The sequence below is a fragment of the Sparus aurata genome, chromosome 9 (assembly GCF_900880675.1).
Source record: "Sparus aurata chromosome 9, fSpaAur1.1, whole genome shotgun sequence".
In the NCBI taxonomy this organism is placed as follows: domain Eukaryota; kingdom Metazoa; phylum Chordata; class Actinopteri; order Spariformes; family Sparidae; genus Sparus; species Sparus aurata.
In genome coordinates, this window is record NC_044195.1 from 26,389,911 (window position 1) to 26,414,877 (window position 24,967).

The following is a 24,967-nucleotide window of genomic DNA, read 5'->3' on the forward strand; positions in this document are numbered from 1 at the left end:
AGAATCAGTTATTGGCATGACTTTTTTTGCTTGTTTAAGAGCATAAGCATCAGGCCAAAAACAACAACAACTTTATGATGTAATAATTCATGCATGAAAGGGCTGAAGGACATTGGGTTTTGCACCTGTCCCCTGGCAATTTCTCTCGTCTTCCCCCATCTTGCAGTCTTCTTGGCCATCGCAGAGCCACTTCAGCGAGATGCACAGGTTGTTATGACACCGAAACTGGTCCTCTGCACAGCGCTCCTCGCAGCCTTTCTGTAAACAAATACAAGGTAGCATAACATTACATGAATATATGGAACCAAAGCAGTGTGGTATTGAGATAATCGTACGGTGGATGTGAACTCTTAAATCTGTGAGCCCTCGAACTCAGTGTGAATCAGGAACAATCTGCGCCGTAACAGCCTCTGTGAATACATAAATTTAATAATCACTGTTTACTATGAGGCTGATTGAGAGACAACTTTCTTTCCTGAAACTATTCGCCTGCACTGACCTGGAGAGCTGGCACTGGGGAGACACATAATAAAGGGTTAATTAGGGTTAGACTGCCTTGCACGGAGGGATTATGTATAAAAAATTGCTGTGCAAATGTTGAACACGGCAATAAATTAACAAGAATAATGAATCGTAATAACAAGCCTTTGTCCTTGAATTATGCAATGCGCTGCGTCATTACCACTGATGGGGCATTCTTTGTGTGAATCCGGCAGAAATCTCTTTACACCGTGCGGCGCTGATAAAGGCCGCATTTAAATTCATTTCTTCACGTCTTACAAGAGTGTGGAAATACAATGCCAGTCTGAGGCCGTATGAATTAAGATATTCGGGCATATTTATGAACAAAACAAGCCGTCTTTGTGCTGCTCGAAGCATTTTCACATTTTAAACACAAGGTATTTCATGCACTAACGTTCCTGAAGGTACAATAACTCATCACAAGTATAGTTTTGGACTGCAGCGACCATGACGGGGAGATGTGGATCAACACTGTGAATTATGCACTGGAACGGGATTATTTTCCTTGAAAAGCGAGCAGTATACCCGTCCAATTTAATTTCCCTTTCCAATTGGGATATTAAATGTATGTGTTTGAGCTGCCAGCTCAGATATCAACACACATTTCAATTACAGTATCCATAAATACATACTGTAATTTAATCCGTGCACACTGTAATTTGTTAGAGTTAAGCCTGTATTGTATGTATAGTATTAAGTTTTTTTTTAGTTGACTGATAGCCAGTTCTGACCTGTAATGATATAACAGATGGTTGGCATGTGGTAATATAAGTGCAGGACATGATTTCTATTCATATAGACCGAAAGGCAAAATGCCAGAAAAGTGTTTCAAAAAAAGCTTTAAAAAGGTTTTTTGGATTTATTTTTGAAGTGCGCAGTATGTTATTCCTAATTTACTGTCTTGGAATTATCTGTGCCTCATTAGCAGCATTCGTGTGGGTTTATCCCTCTAAGTGATTAACAGGAAGCTCAAACACTGGCCTCATCTGAATTATCCAGGCAGTCGTAGTCCCCATCGCAGCGGAATCGGGAGGAGATGCAGTCTCCGTTAGCGCAGGCAAAGTCCTTGTGGTTGCAGGTGACTGGCTCTACGTTGAGAGGAGAGAAAAAAAACACAACAGATACAAAATCGCGCCAGACTGATTCTTTCTCCAGCGCTACACCCCGGCTAAACATACATCCCCCTGATGCAGCCATCGGCCAAACTCTCCGCGTTTGGAAATCTCGTGCTAATGCTTTGGCAAAGGCGTCGTTTCAGATAATTAGGGAATCATTTTGTATTAGAAGTGTAGCAACTGGCAAAGCTGATCAAGATGTAAATACATTCATTGCTGCACTCACGACGGGGGGGGGGGGCCAACAAGCTCTCCGAAGCCAAAAAATCTTGTATCTGCCATTTAGTGCGAGTCTGTCCCCGAGGACAATATTAGGGCGCAGCTAAACAGCTGAATCAGATCTACTGTCTGGGCCCTCCCCTTGTTATCATGGACTGTTAGCTAGCGCAGGGTGTGTGTTATGAGTTGTTGCTGCAACGGAGGCTCCCAGCAGGGCATTGCACCAAAATCTGATTTGCAGCCTCGAAGACTGTCAGCTGGTCCACCTGCTTAATTCCTTCGCCGTCCAACACTTGACTGGCTTTTATTTGCATTTTAAGTGACATTAATAGGTGCGGGGAATAAGCGTCCAATAAATCACGCAAATGATGCATACGCAGCAAAAAAAAACATGCACATGCTCATATGATGTACAGGCAAACAATTCCACTCTCACACACACATGCACACTCACTAACACATATATGCAGGTGGAGCAAAGATATGAGATTTAACAAGGTGGGTTATCGGTGTCATTTCAGGGGCAAATAAAAGTTTTCTTGGAAAAAAGTGATGATGAATACCCAAACAAAAGGGAGCACGGGCTCGGTGGATTACAGAGAGAGGATGATATCAAGAGCTCGGTAGTCTCAGAGAAACAGCACAGATAATAAGAGGATGCTTTAAAGAGGGAGCTGAACCCGGCTGACTGGATAGTGGGGAGCATTACGCAGGGTGCGCAGATACAAGAGTTGGTGAGCAGAGGAGGTAAAAAGGGGGGGGGGGGATGTAGCGGTGGGAGGGGCACCCAGGTGTCCAATTCTTTCACCGCCTCGGTTTGTGTAGAGCGTTGACGGCGCATATAAACGAACAAACAGGGCTGACAGCAAAGCGAAGGAGTCAGATACTCACTGCAGTTCTCCTCGTCTGAGTTGTCTCCACAGTCATTCTGGCTGTCGCACCTCCAGTGGTCGGGGATGCAGTTGTTATTCTCGCAGCGGAATTCATGAGGTCCGCAGGTCTTTTCATCTTTTTTCATCAGGAGCAAACAAACACGGAGATGAAAATGGCTTCAAAGAGCATGAATATTAATAGTGTGCGAGCTATCATATTTTTTTCTTCGTGTAATCATCGTTTCCTCAGGGTTTCCCCGAGCAACTCTGACACCGAGTTCAAAACACAGTATGCACTCCAGAGGCTAACACACCGTAAGATGAAATACCTGACTGTGCTACCAATCATCCTCAACAGGATTCGTGACAGGCAAGTCGGCGGGATTGAGCTTTCTGCGATCAAAATAAACATCCAAGAGAATTTCAGAACACAACAAACGCTCCTGAATGAGATCGTCACTTTGGTATATACAGAAGCCGAGCGGAGCGGCGTCTGTGTGTCCTGACACTGACATATTGATATTTTAAATGCCATCTTTTCCAGTAAGCGACAGCTGCTTTGTTAACGCTCCTGAAACGAGCTCATCACTTCTTTTGTTTTTAATACCATTCATTAGATTATAGTATCGTTTAAAATGCCAACATGCCAAACTTGATATTCAGTAACAGATGTCTCTTTGTTGGTAAAACTAAACATCGTTTACAACTAAAGAGACATCTGTTACTCAATATCGGTTTTGGCACCATTTAAAATGAGAGATTTTTCTTGTAAAGACAAGATACGTTACTCTTATTATTTTATGTCCACGTGCCCATCATTTCTAACATCCTTCCCGCGGCGAGAGAATATCGAACTCTTGTGAGGGCAACAGTTCACGAAATAAAGATACGTCTAAGACAGTTAAAACTCAAAAGTAAGTAGGAAAAAACAAAATAAATAAAATAGAAAAGTAAATATAACGAACCCCAGTCTTCAACAGTCTTACAACTTTTTTAAATATTGTACATGTTTGAATCAAAATGGTAAATATAAAGGCCGATCACAAATGCCGATAAGTATTTACATGAAAACGCTTGAGAATTTATAATGCAGAAAAACAAGCTTGCAGCAATTCAGGATTAATAGATAAACAGCAGGTTTGCTGTTTAAAAGTGTAAAATGTAGGAATTCCGCATTAAAATGTCAAAAAAAGTGACGAGACGTTTGTTTAATATGTTGTTGAGTTGTGTCCTCACATTAGCCCAAACGTTTCCAACAATGTTCAAACCAGAGAAATCCACAAATTTAATCGCGTTAACGGTGCGTTTCATTAGCTCGCCGCCGCTGCTTCTGGGATAGGGGAGCCGATTAATGAGACAAAACTTAAGGTACATAAAAAGTTAAAACATTACAGGCAAAACATCACACTGTTACAGTAAATAAACGCCCGAAATGAGAGTTCACCCTCAGTTTCTGCACACATCTTCTGTTTTGATACATATTGTTACATCTTGTACATTTAAGCGCACTAGTGTCACTTAGTCAGCGAGGATTATTGTTAATCTGAAAATCATCCTGCCTTTGTTACATATCTTTGTCATGAGTATTTGAAAACCATTCTTTAGGGCTAACTGTGAAAAATGTGTGTATATCATCTGTTACATCGATACTGAACCCTGACTCCCAAACGTCGGTATCAGCCTCAGCCAAGAAAAATACAGTGTTGATCAGGCTCTGGTAAATATGGGTGCAGGATTTGGGTCATGACTAAGGTAATGGCTCCTCCTCAAAATGTCAAGCCTGATTATCATACAGCAAAATTCAGAGATGTGAGCAATTGATATTCAGAGGTCTGGACCCCGGCTACAAAATGTCACCCAGAAAATGCAATAAATGGCATTTGAGAGTCTTCAGCTGTGTTTATTTGATGTATTTGCTCTTTGAACTCTTTAAGGACTGCACTTTAAGGACTGCGAGCCACTGTTGACACACAAACAGCGACTCACAGTCCTTAAAGAGGCACGTAAAGAATCGGCCATCTCAGTGTGAAACATCGCCAGACTCATAATATCTGCATTCTTTTCCAAAAGGAGCAGATGCTTTGATTTCTGCTCCAGCAATACTTCTTCAGAATGTGTTTTCAAAGTCAAACTAAGAGCCGCCTTTTAAAAAGTCATTTCGGTGCAGACATCATCAGGGATAATGGCCAAGGTAACGCTGTTATCACTTAGGGAAGAGATGCGTCAAAAGAGGATGGGTGGCACATTCTGCCTGGATCTCTTTCCAACATGACAGCAGGAGGAGAGAATCAGGAGGGAAAGCTGAGTGCAGCAGCGGAACACGCGAGGCAGCGATTCATTAGGAAGCAGCTCAGTCACTTACAGCATATGAAAGATGTGACGCAGGGAAAAAAAAGAAGCAATATTTCCCCGCCAAGTCAGAGCTCATTACGGTGCTAACAAGCAAAAACTTACTTTAAAGGTCTGAGGTAATTCAAAGGCAAAATAATACAGCTAAAAAAGCAGCATTAGCCGTTCCGCGCACTCCAGAAGGAGGGGGGGGGGGGGCTATTAAGTGAATGGAGACACTGACGAACACTGCAGATTAGAGTGCGAGGGGCCAAAGTTAAACATTCGTAAACTACATAGAGCGGGATAAACATTTACTCAATATTACATTGGGGTTAAAGGGATAGTTCGGGTTTTTTGAAGTGGGGTCATATAAAGTACATATCTATAGTCAATCTGTTTCCTACCGTAATCACCGATCAGCGCAGCTTCAGTTTGGTGAAGTAGAGAGCCGCTTCAGCCCAGACGCTCAGCTTTGTACTGCAGTGAACGGGGCCTAGCAAAAAAGCGAAATTAACCACCTAAAACAAGGCTCACCTAAATTTTTTTACATCAGTTCAAGTGTACGTTGTATAGGTAAAATTCACATCGCTTTACATCGCCGTCAGACCGAGTTTTCTTTTGGCACTACATTTTCTCAACCGCAGAACCCCCGTATCCCTACGCGTGAGCGCTAACGCGGAAGGATACGGAGAGTTAAGTTTCGTTTTTATCGAAAGTAAACCTCTCGTCCAGCAGCTGGGCCTCGCGCTCGCAGATCAGCTGTTGCCCAGTTACGCTAGTGCGTAGGGATACGGAGGTTCTGCGGTTGATAAAATGTAGTGCCAAAAGAAAGCGCAGTCTGACGGCGATGTAAAGAGGTGTGAATTGTACACAACGTACACTTGAACTGATGTAAAACAATTTAAGTGAGCCTTTGTTTAGGTGGTTAATTGCAGTACTGCAGTACAAAGCTGAGCGTCTGTGCTGGAGCGGCTCTCTACTTCTCCAAACTGAAGCTGCGCTGATCGGTGATTACGGTAGGAAACAGATCGACTATAGATATGTACTTTATATGACCCCACTTCAAAAAACCTGAACTATCCCTTTAACTGCAGCACGCAGCCGATCTGAAATGACAAAGGCCTGTTTAGAGAGGAGGTCTGAGGCATCAAACGTCCCATCAAAACATCAGCACTCTTGAAATAGCGATCAAATTGCAACGCAGCACAAGTCTCATGTCCCGATACCAGCCGAATATCTTCAGACGTCACACTCATGAAGCCGCGACACCTTGATTTGTTTCACGACGACACAAATCACCTCCTGTGACTCAAACGTGACACAACACTTCTCGCACAAAGATAATTTATGAAAAACAAATATCAGTAGGGGTTCCTGGCTTATTTCCACGGTGCTTTGAGATGGAAAAAAAGCTCCAGGAACAACTTTATTAAAGACTGACATGTTTGGACTTCTGGCCTTCCGCAAAGTTATCAGCTGTTGGTGTGAGCAATAACGAAGTCTGCTGTCAAGTTGAGGCTGGTGACAACCGAGCAGGATAGTCATAGCAACAACAAAACCAACAGCGCAGCAAGATGTGATCGCACACTGACACAGAATAGCCGGCTGCCCCCCGGTTTGAACTGTGGATAATCTCAGACGTCATTTAACCCTTTGATGCGCAACATATGCGCACCCCTTCTAATGCATAACATGGGTCAAAAATGACCCGCATTCATTTTCCATGTTATTTCATGCTGTCTGAGTTTTTCTTTGTTCTATCTTTTGAAATTAATTAATATTATGATTTAATATTCCAAGAATTCTTTAAATATCATGTTTTTGATTACCACTAATCATTTTTTCCATTTTTCCTTTCATACTTTATGCACAAAAATTGTTTTTATAATACTACATCAAATTTACACACATGGGTCAAAAATGACCCATTCATCCAAGTGTGATTTATAATTAAAAGACTTAATACTATAATAATAATAATCATTTGTTTCAAGTAATTACTTTATCAGTGAGTGGGGCCAAACACCTATTTACTTACTTACTGTACATAATATTTGCAACATTGTCATTTTGTAACACATACACATACTGTCAGGTTTTGGGGGTGGTGAAGTGGGTGGACCCAAATGCAGAGACCATAGGCTGAGACAGTTTGAACAAAGCATTGGTTATATAAACAAAAAAAAAGAGTACAGGAAAAAAAGGGGAGGGATGAGGAGAACACAGATTGGTGGGTAGGACACTAGGAGGCAGGGATCAACAATTGATACAACAAGACACAGGTGTGGCACAAAAGGACAGGTGTGAGCAAAGACAAAGACAGGAAGTAATTATGAAACAGACCACAAGAGAAAAACTACTACAAAATAAAACAGGAACTAAATAACACAACCATGACACATACCTCTGATAACAGATAACACAGCTATTGAACTGAACTGTAAACTGGTGAAATGTGACCTAACAAAATAAAATACAACTTAACACATAACTAGAGCGAGAATTGCCACCTGGGCCTGGGCAGCTCCTCAGAATATTATGGCTTCTTGTTCTGCCATGAGTGCCCAGAGGAAACGAAAATTGGAAAAGAGATCTCAGTAGCGTCTCATTCATTTCTCCTAGACAACTATGATATCTATGTGAGACCAAAGTGAGGCTGTGGATGATTTCTCCTGTTTCTCAATTGTTTCTCCTAAGAAACAGGTGCAGAAAAGCTCAACGTGGGCTCCCTGTAAGTTTCAAAGGAGATCTCATCGAGCTCTCAATGAAGTTTCAGAATGTCTCCCCAGTGCTGGAAAGGAGCAAGGTTTAAGCTGTAAAGTCTCAAGTCTCACCTACTGCTCCTAAGGAATTTTAGGAGAAACACATGAGAAATGTTTGAGACCAAAAAAGACTACAACGAGACTGAAATGAGAACTCTCATTGAGCTCCTTTACGGCTCCATAGCCATAAAGGAGCAAGCTTTGAGAAGTAAAATTTTCCTCTGGGTGGGGGGATTCTCATTCTAGTAAGACTTGTTTTTACTCAGTCTACTGGACTGAGTCTGAGATTCGTCCTCTAAGGACTCATTAGACGAGTCATCTTTATCATCAGAGGAGTCTTCATGTAGGAGAGCTGGATCCCCAGACACACCCACAACTCCAGCTTGACCCTGTGGCAAATATTCTGGGTCATCATCATCAGAATTGGTTGTTCTGTCATTAGTTTCAGTCAGGAGCCTTTTCTTGCAATTTTTAGCTTTTCAGAGCGAAAGACGCATGTTTTTGCCCTTTGTGACAGATTAAGTAATATTTCACTCCAAACTACTTTTTCAAGTTGGATTCCACTCAAAGTGTATGAACTTTATCTACCTGTAGCATTGCAAACATGATTTTAGTCATTACTTTCAGTCAGAAGTCTTTGCTTGTCAATTTGAGGTTTTCAGAGCGATTGGAGCCTGTTTCTGCCACTTACAGTGCGGTAAGTTGTATTTGAATGAGAACTGCTTTTTCAAGCGATTTCGACTCAAAGTGTCTGAAATTCATCTAGTTAGCTGGACTAACTACAATAGTAACTAAATATGGTAGAATTAGCTAACTAAAATAGAATATGTCAACAGCTCGCTAACTAGCTCATAGTAATTATTTTTAACTTTCTGTCAAGTAATGTACTCACTCTCAAGGTAAACATGTTACGTACAGTTATCTTTCACAGTTGTCATCAAATATTTTCAAAGGTAATGTTAGAACAATTGAAAAATATTGACAATACTTACACAGGGAGCAAATGTCACAAGCACAGCTGACACCAAATTATATAGCAAATTTATGTGGGTCGTTTCTGACCCATGTGTGTGAAGTTGATGTAGAAATACAAAAGCTGTGCTTGTTCATAAAGTAAGAAAGAAAAAAGATAAAATATGATTTGTGTGAAACAAAAACAAGATATTTACTGCATACTTGGAATAATAAATGATACAATTATGTTTTTTTCAAAGACATATCATAGAAACACTCAGCAATCGATCAAATAGCATAGTAAATGAATATGGGTCATTTTTTACCCATGTTGTGCATTAGAGGGTTACTGATAAAAAAGGGGTTTTTATTCAAAAAGTAAGAAAGTAAAAAATAAGATAAAGATGTATGATGATCAAAAACAAGCTAATTGAGGAATACCTTGAATACTGAATGATGAAAGTAATTAATTGCAAAGATATAGAAAATAAAAACTCTGCCGGGTCACTTTTGACCCATGTTTTGCATCAAAGGGTTAAAGACAGACAGCTCATCAGCACGAATGACAGGAACTGGACAGTCTGACCGACTCGAAATCTAAGAGTGAAGGATTGGACTGAAAACAAGAATATACTCAGAAACTTAGTAAATTTGTGTCTTCAGGATGAGCAGCACACTGGTTTCAGTCACATTACTACACAGGCATGAAGGACAAAATAGTCGTATTTTTGTACACCATCACATGCGACAACAGCGCCTGATCAACACCGTTTTATTCATTTGCGCTCCTTTGTTGATGTTATGTAGCGTTCCCATTCGCATGTCTCCATTTGTACACGTTATTCTCACTAAGCAACTGTATACCTCCACAGAAAGGGACTATAAAGAGCAGCTTTTTATAGCTGATGAAGAGTCATATTGTCAGTACATAGCTGTATGAAGACATGTGATCACCGTGTTTGACAGCAGGCTTACAGTGAGGACTGGGTCTGCTGATCTTGAAATGTTGTCAGTTACTGAATACAAATGACGTCACTACAAAATGTTTTTATCTAATCTGAGTAGTTCTGTATCACTTATAAATCAAAAACTGAATATATGGGGCCCTCTACGCGATAAAAGAGACCCAGCCACAAAAAGTTCCACAAACATTATTTTGTTTTCTAGTTAAAACATTTTCGATGGAAATAAAATGCATGTTGTATTTCTATTTGGTCAATTCAAAGGAGCCTCACAAAAACGGTTCTTTCACAAGCTACAGGTGGTAAAGGCGTCAAAAACATTAACATGTAATCCTTTAGAAAGCAATGATAAACTTATAATATGCTTTTTTAAATTGTAATCTGCGTTGATAACAGTTTCTCATTAAACTAATTCCAGTTCAATGTAATCCTTTATCCTGTTGACATCATCTTTATCTCGAGTCTGAAGTACTGCTATATATTCTAAAAAGTTGCATTTTGTACTTTACTCCATGTTTATTATTCAGTCAAGGATTACGGTAGAATGCCAAATGTTTCCTTCAAAGCTGGAAGAAGACAATGAAGTAATAAGAGAGACACAGACGTGCTCAATATGAACCAACAGACATGCTGGCAGCTTGTCTCGTCTCGCGTGTTTCAAGATGTATTTGGTTTCTGAAGACTCCAAAAGCAATAATGATTTCATCTGGGTTTATTCTGGGGTTTAGGACAGTGAAATGAGTTTATTTTGATGTGGTAAAACTATAGAGACTTGCATTATTGTGAAGTTGTCGAAAGAATTCCTGCTCTTTACAGAGGCATGTCGAGCAAATATAACGTATCATCTCCGCGGTTAGTGCTAAAAAGTTCTTTCGAGGAAGGAAAAACGCTTCAAATGTTGTTTGCCTCCCCAAGTAATAACGTCTCTGACCTAGACTAAAACTTGTGCTATTAAGAAAGAACTCTTTGATTACATGAGTGTGTTTGTGTGTGTGTGTGTGAAATCGCCGTTCAAACACTGACAGCTGCCGAGACACGCAAGGCAAACTGTGATCATAATGCTGAGCTCGTATTGACGAGAGGCACGGCTGTCCTTCGCGGCATTCTCACTCAGCACAACGAGACAGGCAGGCGAGAACAAGTGGGAGGACTGAAGTCGTACCAGAGTGAAGCCGACTGTAAAATTCATTCAAATTAAATCAGATTCTTCCCCGTTTAACTGAAAAAATGGGTGAAGCGGGGTGATTTATGGTTAAGTGGGCTTCCACAACTCACCGCAATTAGCCTCGTCTGACCCGTCAGCGCAGTCGGGGTCCTCATCGCAAACCCAGAGTTTGGAGATGCAGTGCATGGAGGCCTTGCACTGGAACTGGTCTGGGGAGCAGGTGCTTTCAGCTGTAGGCAGAAAGACAGGTACTGTGTGCGCAAGAAGGGAGGATAATCCACATGACTGTACCGGCAGAAATTTGGATTTGCAGAAATAAGTTAGGAAGTCGTTAAAAAGGGAACTCATTTTTCAACCTTTTTTGTGTCTAAGTGAAAGAAAGGGGACAACACTTGCCTCCCATCAAAAGGATGTGCGCTTAAAGTGCTTCTTTCTCGCCGCTGACAGCCTCAGATTTTTATTCTCAGTGTTTGACAACATTGTGAAAGGGGATCCCAACAAGAATAGACCTTTCTGTAAAATGATAAATTCCCTTTTGTCTAACCAGAAACAGCCGCTATCGAATCCACCAGACTCCATTATATCATCGTACAACACACTTCATTCAAAACTTGACAGAAAAAAAAGACAAAATAAAACTCCCCAAACAATTCTTGATTTGTCTTTCCACTGTCATAGAAAAACAAACTATCAACAACTCTGGTTTGGTCAGAATAAATCTGTAATTCACTACTTTGGATGTGAATAATTTTTCTGCCAATATACGCTGTCCCCCCCCCGCTGCTTCTCTCGCGTCTCCACCCTCCCTCACGCCCGTCCCCGCTCATTTTGACAGAGGATTTAGGATTTCTTTTAACAATACTGGATGCTGATCGTTGGAACAATAGAAAGAGGAACCAAAATGGTTTTGGTGAGTTTTGTTTTGTTTTTGTTTTTGTTTTAGATGAAGTGTGTTTTACGATGATAAAATAACTGTTTGGGCAAATTGTGTCTGGTGAATTTGGCAAAAGTGGCTTTCTGGTTAAACAAAAACAAAAATGAAAAAAAATATATATATGCAGCCGATCTCTGTAGTGTAGTGATTCTTTCCGTAACATTATCAAATAATAACTATCTGAGCCTGTCAGAACACTTTATGCGGACCCACTTTGATGGGTGTGCAACTGTCCCCAAGGATTGCAGTGGCCTTTCTCAACACTGGACCAATTTCAAATATCTCTTTACCCATCAGTCACTTTGTAAAATACAAAATATTTGAAGAACAGATTAAAACATGCTGGAATTCCCCTTTAATTTCACCCCAAACCCTTCCCACTTCTCACCTACCTCACGTACCTTGTCTGTGTTATATTAGAGCGGTTGCAGTATAGCTGCTAGTTAGAAAAGCTCACATTGTTTCAGATAGCATTTTAATTTCACTGGTGCAGCGCTTATTACAAACGTGCATTCAGGACCGCATCCAATCACTGATGAAGTCTAAGAAGGGGTGAAGTAATTAGCTTCACTTTAATTAAAGCGCTTGTTTTTAAAGTCTCTCGTTCTCCCCTTTACTTCCCCCCCCTCGCTCAAACCCCCTCTCGCAATCACATGCAAGACAAATGCAGCAGTTTGAAAGACTTGAACGGAGTGTGATATTCTGATGAGTTACATCATGGCACGGAAAAAAAATCTGTTCTTATCCTCTGTGTGATTCAATATCTAATCCCTTTTTCAGGCAGGAACAGGCCATAACAAGGGCTGCGCTCGGAATATCTAATGAGAACTGTGTAATGTTAGGCTGCCCGTCCGAGCACCCGAATGAATGAAACACGGGTAACAGAATAAAAGAAAAAAATACAATTCAAGGTTTCTTAGTTTTTAATCTACTTTTGTCTGCGAAACTATCAAAAACCTTAAAATAGAGACGACCTGGAGTGGCGGGCTTTTGACACTTTGCGATGTTAGGGCAGACTGATCAAGTGGGGAATATATTCATCAGCTGCTTCGTCTGAAAGCTCGGTAAAGCTTTTTCTAAGAGTCTGAAGGTAATAATGCAGGGCAGACTTACGGCAGTCTGTCTCATCCTCTCCATCACCGCAGTCGTCCTGACCGTTGCAGCGCAGGTTAAGAGGGATGCATTTCTGTTTCCTGGTGCACTTGAACTGGCCCGACAGACAGATGTAGGTCTCTGAAAGAAAGCAAGGAAAGAGGTCACATCAATGAGATATACTGAGGAAACAAAGGAGAGTATCTTGGCTACTACTAGTTCGTTCAACCTAATATATAATGTTAAAGGTTAAATAAATGCAAAGTTCTGCTAGTCAAGCATTTAAGATTTGCTTCTAATTCACAATAGTGGATACACATGAAGAAAACAGGACCAAATATGCAGGTAATTACTGTTTTGATTATTGAATTATCTACTTTGTCAAAAAAATTTCAAAAAATAATAAATAAATAAAATGCTGGAACCATTCAAGGATGAACTGAACTTTTCAACAGAACTTGATGCATCATGTTGAAGAGGTATCTTCTGACCCTGGTCTGTCCCAGTCCAAAGCTTCGGTGCTAGTGGTGTTAGCAACCACATTTCCCTGGTGCTCCGTACTTACAGTCCCGACCACCAGCTCCATTGCTACCTGAGCTAACTAGCCAATAGTAGCTACTGTTAGCAGCACTTAGCGCTAACTCTGCAGCCCCCTTTTTGTTTCTATTTTGACTTCAACAAGTGGCAAATTCTCACATATTGTACCTTCGAACAATTATGAGATAAATGCCTCAGTCATTTTTCGTTTTCACAATTCGCGGATGGCGAGCAGGGTGACACTTTGAAGTCAGTTGGGATACTAGTACCATTCGCACCTTAAAAACACACAACAGGTGTTTGCTTCTGGCCCAGACACTGCAGAACAGGTTCAGTTTTTTGCCCTCCAAGGCCAAAAAGTTTGGGCAACCCTGCTTTAAACTATGCATTGCTTACAAATAGTGCAAATATGGGGCCCGTCATGGTTCTGAGATTTAAAATTGCTTGTTTGGTCTGACAAACCATCCAAAGAATTCCAATTCAAACAGCAAACTTTCACATTTGAAAAGCCAGAAGAAGCGACTGTTTGGCATTTTTTGCACGATTAATTATTCACACAAATAATCAACTGTCAAAGTCGGTCTTGATTAATTTTCTTTTGATCAACTGCTTCATTCACAGACTAATTATTTTAGCACTTAATGGCACTGCAAACAGGAAATGACCATGGAAACGCCAATTAAATGATCGAAAAGTGTCAGTGAGACAGGTTTGTGGGAAATGCATTAAAACAGCACACGAAAAGCAAAAGATTTCCAACCTGAAACAGAAATAGCTGTTCCATCCTTACCACAGTTGGCTTCATCTGAGTTGTCACCACAGTCATTCTCTCCATCGCAGATGAAAGGAGGAAGGGCGCAGAGGCCAGTGCCACACTGGAAACGCCCAGGCTGACATTTGAATTCCGCTGTTGGAGAGGAAATCATACGTTTATCTCAGAGTCTGTAATTTAAAGGAGTTCTGAGTCTGAGAAGGCGCTACAGAACACTGTGTGAAAGAGGTAGGAATGGGTGCCGTCAAATGTTAACATATAAACAGTAACAACAGAAAACACTTACAAGTGAATAAGCAGCAAAGACAGAAACATAAGCCCCTTAAGTTCCAATTTTAATACCCCTCAGAGCTCGCCAAAGTAAGAGTTGTCTTCTTTTGGCTGTGCTATTTTAAAGCCAGCCTTAGAATAACATCGGACTCACGGCAGTCAAGGGGTTCGTCTGATCCATCCCCACAGTCGTCCACTGTGTCACACTTCCACCAGAAAGGGATACACTCATCCGTCCCGCAGCGGAACTATCAGCACCCATGGACACATAGGAAAGAAAACACAGAATTTGGAGTCAACATGAATACTTGACTCTCGTGTTTAGCTTCGGCATTCTTCAAAGGGAAAAGTCGAAATCAATATTCAACCATTTCCTGAGACTTAAGAGTACATCGCAGAAGAGGAAAACATATGAGGGTAAAGCAATTTGCCTTCAGGGGTAAAGTACTGATCAGGACAGAAAAGCAACAACATGGCGGAACTAAACTTAGACGTGGGAGGGAAGGGGAGTGGAGCTGACCTGGCTGGAGGTGCAGTTGGACAGGCAGGTCTTATTGTCAGCGGCCAAGTAAAAATTAGTAGGACAGGCACATTTATGTTCCCCGCCGGGGGATAGAAGACACAGGTGGCTGCATCCTCCGTTCGCAATCTGACACTGGTGTTTGGGTACTGTACAGAAGGAACAGAAGAACAAACCTGGGTTCATTACATGAACCATTTCCATCACGACACAATAAAGGAGGCCCATCACAACTGCTCGGCATGAGAGGATAGAGTGGAGGCGGGTGCCAGATGGACTTCGTACCTTCAGGCTGGCGCAGGGAGTGGTAGACCTTGATGGATTTGATGGCCTGCCAGGAGTTGAGGAGCTCAATCCCTTGAGCGCCGGTTGTCTTGTGAGCGCGTCGTAATGATTTGGACTTCCCATCCGTCCAATAGACAAAGTCCTCAAACAAACTCAGAGCCATAACCCCTTGGATGTGATCATAGGACACTGGAGAGGAACAAACAGCCAAGCCAAGCTTCAGTTACGTATTTAGAAACACCAGAGCTGCTGATTAGTAGTATTTATGGATAATTAACAGCAACAAGGCTTGGATCTTACAATGCACAAAAGATCTGTTTCTGTTTATCAGGTGATGATTAGATCAATTTCTAATACCCCTGTACAACAATCTTTATTTTCCAGCATCACACTAAATGTCTCACACAGTTGTAATATTGACATAACTCCTTCTGTGCGTTAATAGAAATTAGAAGTCATCACGCCGGCTTGCTTTAGTGTATAAAACACTGTATAAAGACGTGGTCAGGTATACGCAAATGCAAGTGAATGACCATCCCCTGCTAGTGCAGTACGTGAGGCACACAGGACTCAGATCACTGGTTTGCAGTCTGTTTACAAGGTCACAAAGTTAATTCAGGGTTACAAACACAAGGGTTTAAAAAAAAAAAAAACTCCTGCTCCTGCTTTTGTAGCACGAGACATTTTAAAACGCTATTTTGAAGGGTAAACCACACAGATCTCTTTGTCATTGGTCTTGGTTGGGATTTTGCCCCTCCAAGTTCACCAGTGTTGATCCCCACGCAAAGCCATGGTATGAGTGTGTTTGCCTGTGGGATGGGATGTTTAATTTGCCCCTTCCCTCGCATATAAAACACCCCCGTCCCTGATCTTTCAACATTTACTCAGCACTGCCACCAATTACACTGCCATCTTAAAAGCGCAACGGCGATGCTCTCCCTATCGCACCTTCACATGTTTAACACTGAACCACGAGGGAGAGAAATCTTGCCATGTTCCTGGGAGCAATTATAGGTATTTTCAGTGCAAAGTTACTGAAGCTACCAGCTGCTGGCTCCAGCCTTGTATTTACCAGTCAGACCTCAGATGGGATCATCTTGGCTAACTTTCAGCGAGAAAGTGAGTGAATGTGCCTCCCAAGACGTTAAACACCTTCGTCTCACCTTTGCGTCTTTGGGTGCCGTCCATGTTGGCGAGCAGGATGTGGTTGTCGTCTGCCCAGTAGAGCCTCTTGTTGGTGTAATCGATAGTGAGAGCAGTGGGGTTATAGATCTCTGTGTCAATGATAACCGTTTGCCCTCGGCCATCCATGCCAATACGACCAATGTGAGGAGGTTCGCAGCAGTCTGCCCAGAACACGTACCTGAGTCAGAAGTACAGCACAGTTCAAAGAGCTATGTACTGCAGCAGGCAAGCATTATAGGAATAACAAATATAAAAGCAAATCCATCCCTCTTCTCTCTCAAGCTGTGAAAGCAATCCTTGAGAGCATTACGGTGAACTCAGCTGATGATAATATGCTTACCCTGCCTGGGGGTCCAGAGCGAGATCCCTGGGGTTTTTGAGACCAGAACTGATCAGGACAGTCGGGTAGAGGCCATTGGCTTTGGACACTTCCAGTGTTTTCTTTTCGGCATCACACCAGTACAGATTTTTTCCAATCCAATCCACTGCCAAAGCGCTGGGCACCGCTGTTTTGTGGACGACCTGATAACGCAGAGAGAGGAGGATCAATCTCGTTATAGACGTTTGTGTATTTCACGTGATAATTGCTTAAAATTCTTCCATGGGTGCATTTAAAGAACAGATATCCTGTGAGAAAAAAGATGCCATTAGTGCAAAGCTGGCTCTTTCATAAGAGCGTGCACGAGAAATAGGTCTTCTTCTGCAGGAAGTAGGAGGAAACTTTTTAAAAGCCTGTCGGAAATAAAGAGAGGATCTGAGTCACTCGAAAATTATTTTTAGGTCCTACAGAGATCAATCTAGAGAGTATGCTTTGAGGGAGGCGTGATCCTCTCCTCCATCAAAACAAATACAAGTGCCTCCATTTTTCCAACCAGCGTTGGTAACAAGCCCTATTAACATCCATATCTAAAATGAACGTTGCCGTGATGGGAAGGCTGTTTGTAATCTGGTCTACTGTACATGTGTTGCCATAGTAATGGGTACACATCTATTTCCTCTCAGACGCAACCTGCTAAAGAGCACTGCGGGGCGATCAGTAATGACCATAACCACAGATCAGAAGCTGAGCAGTTGGTGTGTGTGTGTCAGATGAGATTAACATGTAGCAGCCAAAAAAGACTGGCAAAAACTGATTATGTAAACTTACACTAAAATCTTTTAAGTCAATATTTGTTGAATCAGAATATGTAAAGTAGGTAAGGTCAGCTGTGCATAACAACTTTCTAGTCGTGTTTAGGTAAATGTGTGTGTATGCACAGTATTGCATTCTTTTCCAGTTGACATTGTGTAAAGAACAACAGCCCTTACACAGTATTTCATTAATGTACAGCTCGGGTTACAGTATTTCCATTTAGAAAACATTGTATTGAGCTTTGATAAATACTAAAGCTATCAGAGCATCTTTATTGGATCCCAGTGATGCCTGCTATAATCCAAATAATCAAAATGTACAAGCTCGGTGTGAAGAAAAGCACAGCGGTTCGTACACTTCTTTTGTCGGACTGAGGAGCTGTGTCGAAAGACTTGATTAATTAAAGTACCAGTGTAGTCTGACCCATGCCTAATTATGCACAGCACATTTCTTCAAATTAGAGACTACAGATAGAGAGCACAAATCATTCCTGCTGCTATATGACGGCTACAGTTGTGGCTGACATTAGCAGGAGTATAATTAATCCAACTTGAGACAGACTTGTAGTGACTCTTAATCACATTCCAATTGTAATTTGATGTGCATTTACAACAGCACTAGCTGCTGATTGGATCAGTGCAAGAGACCCACAAGCCAAAGTCAACTTGCGAGAAACTTCCTCCTGTTAATCTGGAGAAGCTGGTAGGCCTCCACCAACTGAAGCCAAGAAATCTGCTCTTTACACTTGTGTGCATCATCCATATGGAAATGTAGTTTATAACATATACTGTCCGTCCCTGATGCTGCCATATGTTACCTATAAGGAAATATATGATTATTACATACATACATCCAATGGGTATATGGAGATACAGGTCTATACAATTATGAGATACTCTTGATGCACATATAGGCATATATCTTGTAGTGTGTTGGGGGTAGGTGGGAAGAGTTTCCCAGCATGCTTTGAGACCATGTGTTTGAGGCCATAAGACAAAGTAAACTATGTTTAAACATGTTCTAAATCACCACAAATGTTACCTGATATGCAGTAACTAGTGCTGATGTTCTTCACAATGTTTTCTATAGGTTACAGTTACTGTTGTGGTAAAAGACATCTGGCACAACGAGTTAAGTCATTCACATAGTGAGTGACTTCCTGTCTGTAGGGATGTCTTTATGATTGAAAGTATATATGTATGAATAACCATATATGTGACATATATGCCTAAATTAATAATTAACATATATTACATGTATATTCCCATGAGCTGGACATATAAAAATTGTAAAAAATTCTAATATTCTTCAGTAAATATAAATTCATAAATGAGAATTCCATATATGAACATATTTTATATTTATGTACGAGAATACAAGGCCGTTTTACCATATGAATACTGTACCAATGCAATTTCATGTAAATGTGATTACTGAAAGGACACACAACTTCAACCATCTCAGTGCAATTGGGGTCAAAATGCAAAAATGGCAGCACAGAACTCTGTACATTAGTTTTTAAGTATGTTTTAATTGCGTACATGTGAATACTAGGATTAGAGCAGGCAGGGGAGGGTAGTGGGCAGCAGGAGAGGCTCTCGTGAATTACCTTATTCATCTCATTGTGCTAATCTCTGTGAGAGATTCGGTTCAAATATAAATAATGTATTTAACTGATGTAAACCAAATCCAGGAACTATCCAGGAACTCTATCAATATACCCAAGAGGGTCCAGCTTTTCCAGTTTGCGGAAAGCAGTTGTTCACAATAAACAATCATTGTGCCAGCTGGCAGATAAAGCAAAGTCTTTATATCCCTCTCTTAGATACAGGGGAAAAAATCCCAGCACCCAGACAATCTGTGATTAAGGATGACGATGTGCTTTGAGGCCTTTTCTGTCATCGTTTGCAGGAAAATAGATGGCCAAAAACTAGGCTGTCCCCTACACAGTAATTTGGACCAAACTGAGCTTAAAACAGCCACTAAAGTATCACTCATTGTGCAGTATCTTTTATATAACAGCCCCTTCAGGCAGAAAGGAGTTGATACTCATTACACAAAGTTGCCCTTCTTCACTTTATCCATAGCATCACACCGTATTGATTAAAAAGATTCATGAGGAACTGAAGGTTAACTTCTGAGGAATGTCAACATTTGAATACGGCTCATTAAAACATAAAGACCAAATGAAACCAGAGGATTTTTGATCTTTGCATTCACGTAAAGTTTTCTCACCTTGGGCTGAAACAAAATCTCTTGCTTTCAGCCATTCAAAGTGAAACATGTTCATTCAGAGCCGAAATGTTTTTCAGAAGACTCTTCAAAGTCAATGATGCTTTTTATCATCTTCATTATTATATTACTGTTAACTTTTCAACAATGATAGCTTAAAGCACCAAGGATAAACACGGATAAACTCCTTTTGGATGTTGAAGATCATTTTCATGAGGCGGCTGCAGCTGCTGTTACGTCTCACTTTATGGGATCAAACCAATCAATAACGCCACAGTGGTTGTTTTCCTTCAAGTACTAAATCTGTGAGTGACATCAGTGACATCACCGATTGTATTGCCAGAACTGCAGCTTCGAAATGCAGTGTACTCGTACAAAATAGATGAACTAAACCAAATAAAAGTACAAATGAATAATCATTCAATTAATCTGCCTTGGTCAGATAAAAATCCTGTCTTGGCAGAGAAGAAAAAAATCCCCAGAAATACTCTCTGCCTCGTAATCTCAAAAAGGAATTCTAGAGCAGTAACACTGGATATCAGTTGCTCTTTTAATTAACCATATGTGAGCAGCTCCCAGATCAGTGTCTCAGACAGTTTGTCCTCTTGCTAAGCTGTGGCAGTGGCTCAAACAGAGACTGTGGAAGTAATTGAGCCGAGTGAGCCTAATGCCCCCCGCACACCAATTCTAATGAGATGTGGGATAGGGGCACAGCAGGTGTTCTGCAGGCGTCCCAGGGTCCCCGGTGTCTGGGCTCCGATCCCATGATCTGGACAAACCTTGGTGATTACACCAGAGAGCACCATTGTATCATTATGCTTGTTACATTTATCTGAAAGCCATTGGCGATACTCCTATTATCACTAACACACACACTCATTGTTGTTAAGCTAACAGGCATTTGGCTGGCAACAGAAAGAAATCCATTATGTTGACTGAATAAAAGAATGAAGGGCAGTCATCATCAACTGAGCGGTGATAATGAGTCACTTAAGCAACATAGTTGGTTTAACAAACTCAAACAGACATTTATCTTTACAATAGAAAACGTTAACATTATTCAAATTAACCATACATATTTAACTATATACTACACATAGCGGTAGCCTAAAGGTTTTGACTGGTGGATCGCTGCTTCATATCCCTTATGTGCGGGATAGATCTGAGTGGGGGGAAGTGAAAGACAGCCCTTGCCCTCCCTCATTACCACCACTGACGTGCCCTGGAGCTGCTCTGTGGCCGGTAAATCGGGCCGAGCAGCTATGAGGTGTGAGAGTGTGAGTGTGTGAAAAGCTGGATAGAAAAAGAAAACTTCATAAATCCAAGTTGGACAGGGAGTGCACAAGAGTAAAGCCAATTAATCTTGGGTAAAAAGTGGCACAAGCCACCATATGGCACGCAGTCACAGTGACTAAACCCTGCGGTACCTTGAGGTCACTCCCATTGAGGCGCATTCTGTTGATCTTTCGACCGGTCGGCCTGGTTGAGTCCACCCAGTAGATGAATTCCTTCTTGTAGTCAAAGTCTATGTGGATGATGTTGTTGAGGCCCTGAGAAAACACACAGGAGAGAGAGCACGAGTATGTAAACATGTCAGTTTTAGTTTTTATTAAAGAACACAAAACTGAGCTCCATGTGAACACAATACTAGAGGACACTTTCATTTGCAAACAAAGGTGTACATTAATTATTACATTTCACATACCGTTATCCCTTTGAAGTTCATTTTTCAGTTCTATAAAACAACGGGTTTTGAAAACGTCTTATAAGTAGTCACAGTATAAACAACTAAATGGAGTCAGGTTTAAATTGAAGGAGATTTAATTTATTTTCGGAGTTGCGAAAAGTGCAGAACCCAAAGCGCTGACTGACAGTAACGCGACCCAACAGCTCGTCTGCGCATGAGGTGTTTTTTGCGGACGCGTCTTCTCTCTTAAGCGTGTCGGACAGATTCGCTCCTTTTTTAATCAATACGGTTCACCGCGCGGCCCAACATGAAGTGCGTTTTTGCGCTTCGAGTCTATTTTTTTATCCGCTTTACACAGGTGACTCTGGTGATTGTGTTGTTCTGAGAGCTTTCAAAACACAGCTGACCTACGCTCGAAGATGCGCCTGAGCACATCCCGGACGGAGGACTCCTGGGCTTTTATGCCGGCCAGAAAAAGACTAATCCAATCCAGTGAGGTTACGTTTAATTAGGTGTTTGACATGCCTACAGGTGGTAAAAACGGACAGCATGAGGAATATATAAAAATAAGCTTAGCGTCTGCGGTACCTTTGTGTGTGATGTGGTATTTACTGTACAAGCATTATTGATTTAAGTGGTTTTCCCATAGGCTCAGATGCTTTCAGCTGTACAGAGCATTTGAAGAAGAAGGGGAAGTCTCAAACGCTCTGTGAAGTCCAAGTCCGACAGTATCAAAGCGCAAAAGAGCGAGGCACTTCCCTTTCTCAGTCATGCTCACACGACCCCACTGTCAGTCAGACAGAGCCGCTCACCAAACAAGTGCCCCCACCCCGCTGTCTCGCGCTGAGGGTGTCGAGGAAAAAGGTGTCAGATAATCTGACAGGCGAAATGAGACGTCTCCATCAGATCATCAACACCCACACAGGCAGGCGCCAAAGTGTCCCGGGGGAACCCTTCTTCACGCCAAACATCAGCTACAGAGACGAGACCACCATACCCCATTTTTTTTTTTATATATCAGCTCCTTTATCTAGAAACACGCTCCTCGTTCATTTTCCCTGCAGACGGTGCAGAAAACCAGCCGGCTACAAAATGAATCACGAGCTTGTAGTGATACATTCTGAAAACCTACATAAAAATGTAATAAAAAATTGCAGAATTAATATAAAATATGTGCATAGAGATTAGTACAGTGCAAGCACTCACACTGACATCACTATCAATACACTATTGATTTCCTGCTCCACATATTCAAGAGAGTTTTACTTCTAAAACAATACATGTCGGACAAGGAAATCTTACCTCACCTCACTTTGGCCTGTGGCTTTAAATTAGACATGATTCCCACTTTTCAGCCTTTAAATCGAATCCACAATAGGGGTGGGACAAAATATAAATAAGGCAATATATCTTCATACTTCCTCTTGAGATATATTGATCACTGACGTCCAATATTGATATTCTTGTTCAAACACTTGATAATGAAAATGTCCCAGTCAGTGTGTGTTATAAAACAGTGCTATGCTAAGACATTGTTTTTATATCAGTTCGTGTCAAATTAGACACCACAATACAGTGAATAAATACACAATTCCTGCACTTTTTAGGGGTATGTTGTGTTCTTAAGTTAGATGGATTTTGTGATGTATCATCACGGCGATGTATCACGCACAAATACCCTTTATACATTCATGTTTCACAAAATGGTGAACCTCAACCCATGCAGTCTTATGTTGCCGCTAGACCAATCTTTTGCGTAACATGTTTCTGGCGACATTCAGAATTCAGAAACATATATTTACAAAAATTGACGGAGTAGAACGCTTTATTCTCCTTGCACTGTTGGACTATTTGTCTAAAAGATCAGCAAATTACCACATTCTGTTTTATTTATGTTTTACGAAGCGTCCCAACCTTTTTTGAAAAAAGGGTGTAATTTGAAGGCAGCATGCTACAATTAGGATTGGAACAATTATTCTTCTTTTGTAATTTATAAGTTTTTTGTAGAAATTGTGTAGCTTTTTGTCGAGTTTCAAAAAAGCCATAAAATTTAAAATTATTAAGAATCATAATTTTAAATAGTTTTCTGTGGTACTGCTGATGCTCTTGCTCAATGTATTGATGTACATACATAACGTATATAACCTAAATAAACGATTTTTCACTCAAATTATTTATTAATTCATGAAATAAATCAATATTGTATTATTTACCCGATTCCCTACTGTATAAGAGCCATAAGTTTATTTTTCCACTTTACTTAACTCCAGGTGAAAAATTAAAACTACAAAGGAGAACATAAACAGAGTGGGTTTTAACGATAAGTCGAAGTGATACAATAAGATTATGGATCACTTTGTGGTGGGAAGACAAATTCATGCTAACAGCAAAAGCAATACATAAAAGCAAAAGATCGGTTCAATTAAAATTTACATAATATCACCAACATATGATCTGAACAGGGTATGTAATGGTGTGGTAAAGTGATATGAGGTCAGTGAAGTATCCACCAGCACTTAGCAAAGCCATGTGCATATTTTTCCCTCTCTAGCTTCCATTAACGCTGTGATTAAAGTGAGTTGTGGCTGACGGGAACTCCAATACAGACGGCAGAGTACATCGAGTCAAGAGGTTAATACGACTGTGAGAGGAAACTGTAGGATGCCCGTGGGTTGATTTACAGTAAATCACAGCCAACCATTTGTGATAATCAACAGTCAGATTTAAGCGTAGCCCCGAGCAGCTGTGGTGACCTGGGAATAATTGAAATAGCTTTTCCATGGGGTCCTTGATAGTGTGATTTTGCTCTCTGCCTATCAAAACGACCAGTTTCCTTCGGCCGTAGGTGGGATTTGGGAAATCATGATGTACGGCAGACGTCTCACACATACATAGCGATATTTCACAGTGGTTGCGGAACATTTTCAGTTTCAATCACAAGACACCCCTATGAAAATAACTCCCTGAAGCTGAGGATTACACTAACCTATTCACAGATTTCTGTGATTCTCTGTGGATCTTTTAGCTGATTCCAAAGTGTTCAATGCTAGTGTGTCTATGTCAAAGTATCACATAGATACTGCAACTGAAAAGGTTGTTTTCAAACAACAACAGCTATTTAAAGGTCCCACATTGGAGAAGGTTTCAGATGTTTTGATTATAAGGCAGATCTTCAATTCACAAAGAAATGCACAATGGCCATATTTTAAAACTGTGTCAACAAACAAGCCATCAGGACTTCCGTACAGTTGTAATGTTACAACTACACAGTCCTCACTCTCGGCCTCGTGGCTGCAAAAACGCCAGCACAGCTGATTTTGAAACATGGTGGGCGGTGCCTGCTCGGGCCTGTGAAAGCTGACCAATGAGAGCAGACTGGGCATATTAGCAAGGGTCTCAAAAAAATGGGCACTAAAACA

At 41.0% G+C, this 24,967-nt stretch overlaps 1 protein-coding gene across 7 annotated transcripts in view; it reads right to left on the reverse strand.

The window, feature by feature from the left end:
* Positions 1-24,967, reverse strand: part of lrp1bb (low density lipoprotein receptor-related protein 1Bb) — a 301,330-nt gene that overhangs the window by 33,822 nt on the left and 242,541 nt on the right. For all 7 annotated transcript variants that reach the window (XM_030428474.1, XM_030428470.1, XM_030428475.1 and 4 more), the window contains 12 exons: positions 21,289-21,411; positions 16,838-17,019; positions 16,476-16,675; positions 15,313-15,501; positions 15,028-15,176; positions 14,662-14,755; positions 14,256-14,372; positions 12,950-13,069; positions 11,013-11,132; positions 2,748-2,864; positions 1,504-1,610; positions 126-258 (listed from right to left, as the gene is read on the reverse strand). In XM_030428474.1, the coding sequence (XP_030284334.1) occupies positions 126-258; positions 1,504-1,610; positions 2,748-2,864; positions 11,013-11,132; positions 12,950-13,069; positions 14,256-14,372; positions 14,662-14,755; positions 15,028-15,176; positions 15,313-15,501; positions 16,476-16,675; positions 16,838-17,019; positions 21,289-21,411 (1,651 nt within the window). The remainder of the gene's footprint in view (positions 1-125; positions 259-1,503; positions 1,611-2,747; positions 2,865-11,012; positions 11,133-12,949; positions 13,070-14,255; positions 14,373-14,661; positions 14,756-15,027; positions 15,177-15,312; positions 15,502-16,475; positions 16,676-16,837; positions 17,020-21,288; positions 21,412-24,967) is intronic.